The 5,158-nt window shown below is 52.5% G+C and overlaps 1 protein-coding gene across 1 annotated transcript; it reads right to left on the bottom strand.

Moving 5' to 3' along the window:
- Positions 1-1,633: 1,633 nt before the first annotated feature.
- GCG54_00002106 (Broad-range acid phosphatase DET1) lies at positions 1,634-3,271 on the bottom strand (the record flags this gene model as incomplete). Its single annotated transcript, XM_045402203.1, has 3 exons — positions 1,634-2,643; positions 2,695-3,150; positions 3,217-3,271. The coding sequence occupies 3 exons, from the start codon at positions 3,269-3,271 to the stop codon at positions 1,634-1,636; spliced, it is 1,521 nt and encodes a 506-aa protein (XP_045258565.1).
- Positions 3,272-5,158: the final 1,887 nt, after the last annotated feature.

The following is a 5,158-nucleotide window of genomic DNA, read 5'->3' as shown; positions in this document are numbered from 1 at the left end:
AACATCGAGATACAAGTCTGTTAAACGAATGAATACCCAAAAAGACGTTCACTGGCTGCACCAAGTGTTCTTAATTGATTACGAGTATACTAGGAGCTATGGGATATAAGAAGCAATTTCTATTGCGGTGATCTTTGCTGAAGGCTTTCATGTCTTCAGGTCCGCGAGCCTGATGTAGGCCCTATGAAAGCAGTAGGCATACAGACCCAGCCTTTGAAATGACTTTCCCACAGAGAGAAACATAGAGTAGCCTGATTGGGGCCTTTCAGTAAGTAGAATGAATGAAGACTACGACTGGGCAACAAAGCATGCTTGGATATTCATGGACTATAAGAAACGTATAGCGAGTCTCTTACCCAAGAGGTGCTCTGGTGTATTTTGTATGAATTGTAAGAACATGATACCAGGATGCACAATGCTTGCCATTCACGCACCATTGTTCGATGTGATACTGTTCTGGTCTATAATGTTCAATTCCAGTTTGGACGTTCTCGGACACTATACATACGAAAGCTGGAAATGCTAGTCAGTAAGCGATAATTTGACGGTGACATTCGAGATACCCGGAACTTGGCCCGACAAGGAAAGGAAAAGGGAAAAGAGATTCTAGATTGGATACGATGGTTCCGAGGGACACACATTGATGGGTCTTGACAAAATCAAAGGAGTAAGTAAGGACTCTTCGCTGTTTGAACGGAGACGAGGGACGGTGGATCAATAACAGCGACAAAAGGAATGTCAAATGTTGAAAATGAGCCTAAATCACCAGCGACGGAAATCGCAAAAAGACGGTCAGTCAAAGACAGATGAAATCAAAGTCAAAACTGACATATTTGACGTTGACTTTGAAGCTCTTGGCAATGGCAACGTCGAAAATGCCCAAAAGATTGATTACCCGGACATCCTCCAGGTATCGATTCCGTAAGTCCGTGGTCCCGTGCAGATGGCTACATCGAGGCCAGATACAAGTCACCAAAAAGCATTTCACACGATATCTTCCAAAGTCCTAGTAAATTTCCCTACGACGGATCAAACCCAACGCCCAAGCCTCTGCGTCTTGTCAGTGCCCAACGATGGGATCAGTAAAATAGACAGAGGAAGTTTTCTGGAGAAGCTCTGACTTAAGCCACGCGGCCGGTGGCTGGTCGCCTTCCCGATACATCAGGAGAGTTGTGAAGTTCGTATCTGTGGGCAGACAACCTTGATACCCCGACCCCTGAGAAGTGACAGCGACTTGGCACATCAATGTCGATTTAAGCTTAAGCTTTAGACTTTATCCCACGACAACAAGCTTACAATCAAGAATCGCGACCTGCAGGGGCAATATCCTGTGTTTCAAAACTTTGTTCATTTCTGGCACGTACGTGTCTGCCTTTTGTCTATGAGCGTCATCCAATCTAGGTATATCCTCCTCATATCACCAGAACGAAGCCAGGAGAAAAGCGCCGTTGTTCAACAAACCCATGCCCGTTCTATCGCGTAGGTATCGCACTTACGCATGTTGGTTAACCGTGAGCCAGGAGAAGCATCCAAATCCTACTCCCAAGACGATGCGCCATACCAAGAAAAGGCCTCGTGTCGGTTCGCCGACAGGGCCGCTGCTCATTAGAAAGTTCCACAGAACCACTCCTTGCTAGTAAACACTACCCCTGATGCTACGGTCCTCCTTTTCGGCACGGGCCAGGTCATCGTCGTCCGCTTCGGAACCCAAGTCACTGCTATGGGCGTCTCCGAGGCGGTTTGCGCGTGCTCCTCGACGCATGCCCTCCTTCTCCGACATCTGTTCTTCCTTAATTTGTAGTGTGCTCCCATTCGTGCTGCTGTCGGCAACGCCGTTGCCACATCCGTTGGTTCCGTTCGCGCTGTGGCCGGGCCCGTTGGAGACGGTCAGGGCCTTTACTTTGGCGGTTACAGCCGCAATCTGTGGTCTGTGGCCGTCCTCCTCCGATGAATCTGTGTCACTGCCTGCCACAGACGTGCGTCCAGAAAATGTGCCGCCAAAATCACGGCCAGCATGAAGGTGCGGCGAAATCATGCTGCGAAGACGGTCTTCGGCGGAGATGAAGGATGGAGTGCCATCCGGGGACGACACTACCTCTTGGCGGGATCGGCTGACGTCGATCTGCGGGGGTCGGTTATCGTTGTCCTCGTCAGAACTGTAGCCCTGCTCGATTCGCTTCGTTCTCCGGCCAGGCGTGGGTGACTGGTGGCGGGAGTGGCCGTTAGCAACGCCGTTTCCGTTTGCTGCAGTCTCATCCCTCTGGCGGAGGGCGTCTAGATCTTCGCGTTTCTGGTAGTGGCTTTTGTGGTTGCATCCGTTAGGACAGCCACCCCAGCGACGCGTCACAATGAAGGTCTTACTGCGCTCTAGAAGAGTTGACGCTTTTGCATCTTTGGGCGTCTTTTCTTGATTTCCCTCCACCTCAGTCTTCTCCTTTTCCTCTTTCTCCTTGAGCTGGGCCCGCTCCTTGCGCAGGTCCGACCACGTTCGGAGCTTGTTCTCGAGGATGTATTTGCCGCTTTCTTCCTGCTTGCGCATGATGAGAAACTCGCAGTGATTCACATTGCGCAGGTCCTCGAAATACTCGACGGTGAAGTGATACCACTTCATCAAGAAGACACGGGACATGAGGCCATGAGTAACTACGCATGATGGATTAGCTTAGTTGCATGGCCATTGATCTGGAGACTTACCGAGCACGCAAACGCTGGCGAAGTCGTTCTCTCCGAACTGGCGCCACAGACTCTCGTTAAAGCCACTAACTCTGTCGTAGGCATCTGCGGCACTCTCGCCGTTGGGAATGCGGTAGAAGAAATGACCGTAATCTGCCCTCTCCTGCCACATGCGCTCCATTTCGGCGGAGCAGGGCTGGAAGTTTCCAAAATCCTGCTCGCGCAAGCGGGGCTCTTCATAGACCTTGATGTTGGAGCGCTTGAATGGTGAGGGGTCTTCTTCGTCCGAAGTCAGCGTGGAGAGGATGCCCTCTGTCGTCTCACGAGTACGGCGGTAGGGGGATGTGAAGAAGTGGAGGGTATCATCGGCTCGCAGAAGCTTCCGCAGGCGGCGGCCGGCGTCGTAGGCCTGTTGCCAGCCATCTTCCGTCAACTTCACACGGTGGTCAGGTATCGTCTGGTGGATGTCGCGGTTCTCTGTTTAATGGGCTTTGATTAGCAATCCGGGCGCACACACGTCGCGGGCAAAGGGAGGTGGCATACTGTTGCCCTCGGACTGGGCGTGTCTGATGAGGATAATGAGTCTCGGCTTCGCCATACTGTCAACTTTTGACAAATTGTGGTTTTGCAGACTTTGTAAAGTGCCACCTGGTATCGTTCAAACGAAGGGACAGGCGTCGGGGCGATGATTACAAAATGATGTAGTGGGATGAAGGAGTGTCTTATGGCCGGGGTATCATTCGCGGTGTCGAAGGAGGGCAACAAAATTCAGCCGCAGGTCGCAAAAGAGTAGCGTTGAGAACCTTGTTGACCGGGAAGAGTGAAGAGAGGAATGAGGCGGGGCAGTAGTTTGGTGGTTGAGCGGAAAACCTGAGGAGGGGCTGCCGTTGTATTTGTATCGCCTTATGCCAACCTTAACCTTACGGACAGGGTCTGAGAGGGGTGGTGCTTGCTTGGGAAATGCGTCAACGGATTGTCAACCAACAGGTCCTGAGAGGTTGAGATGGGATGAGTTTAATTTAGGTACAAGATACGTAAGGCGTAGCAAGGAGTAGCTAAGAGTCACAAGATGGGATTGTGTGTGTGTGTGTGTGTGTGTGTGCGCGAGTGTGCGAGTGCATATGTGTTAGTTGGTTGTGTGACGGCGACGGGAGCGACATGGAAGAGTGCGGTGGCTCTTTTTGACTGAGGTCGCCTCCTGTCAGGCACTAATTGCTGCTGCACTGTACATCAATCGTTGGCGTCTTTCTTGCGTGCCCCTTCCGTGTGACAGGTATTTTTGGTTCCCGTCCGCCGCCCGGTGGCATGGTACTTGTGCCACCTCCAAAGGTACTCCATACAAGTCGGTCGGTCGTAATTTTTTCTGGCATGCTCAGCAGCAGCAGAAACGTCCAAAGGACCCCTCGTCCCACCGAGCGGCGGCTTTTTTGGCGGGCTGGTTTTCAATCTGAAGCCCTGTCTTTCCGGGGACAGGCACCGGGCATCTCCTTTGTGTCCATCGCTCCCCTGCTTCCCCTGCTGCGGCGGGGTACATTGGGGCATCCCAGCATGCCAATCAGCCAACCAGACGTCAGAGACAACACTCTTGAAGGCCCGGCAGCCGCCTTGAGACAGGGAATCCGCAGCCCCTGATTGGCGCACTGGCCCCCCGATAAGCGGCGAGGCTGCTCTCCATGCCCCACCCTTTCAGCGGCATGGCGGCACTTGCACTGCGCGATGCAAATGCCCTCCAGCCTTTTTTTTTTTTTTTTTTTTTTTTTTTTNCCCTTTTTTTTTTTTTTTTTTTTTTTTGGTCCTCCCCCAGCTCCGGGCTTCATGCTGTGTCGACGTCGCTCCAGTCAAACTTGCAGCAAAAGGCGAGAACTCTCGGTGGACTTCTTTACTCGCAGGGCCCCACACGCCTTATGCAAAGGTACGCTAGGTACACTGTAGACGGACACTCGATTCTGCCGGTGCAACCCCATACTGCGCCGCCTGTCGCATTTCGCTCTACAACATTTTGCGCGTGTCGCTCATGATAGACGCGTGCCTGGAACCGCCCATTCCCGCAACGCCGCACCGTCATTCGACAACGTTCCCCACCGCACCCACACCATTCCACATGCTTCTCAGCCTTTTCCATCCTTCAGTCTTCCACTGACGCGAGGAAACATACGAACGACAGCCGCCGCCACTAACCCGGAACTCTCCCTCAAGCTTAGCCGCCGTCCGCTCCAATACAACAAACAGTGCCGTGCCACCTCCAACAACGTGCCAAGCACGACGAACGACAATCCTTTCTCTTTTGTGTCCCCGGCGCGAATACTTCTGCACTTACGGAAATTTCCAACCGCCCTACGCCGCCAACACAGGAATCCAGACAGAGAAACAAACAATCCCAACGACGCATCCATCTCTCGCGCCCGGCCGACTGCATAGCATATCTCTGTTCCGTTGCCTCCCAGCATTGAATCAGCCCATTCCCGACCTGGTCTCATCCCACAAT

The sequence above is a fragment of the Colletotrichum gloeosporioides genome, assembly GCF_011800055.1.
Source record: "Colletotrichum gloeosporioides strain Lc1 chromosome Unknown consensus_84, whole genome shotgun sequence".
NCBI lineage: Eukaryota > Fungi > Ascomycota > Sordariomycetes > Glomerellales > Glomerellaceae > Colletotrichum > Colletotrichum gloeosporioides.
This window is presented reverse-complemented; position numbering and strand designations above follow the sequence as displayed.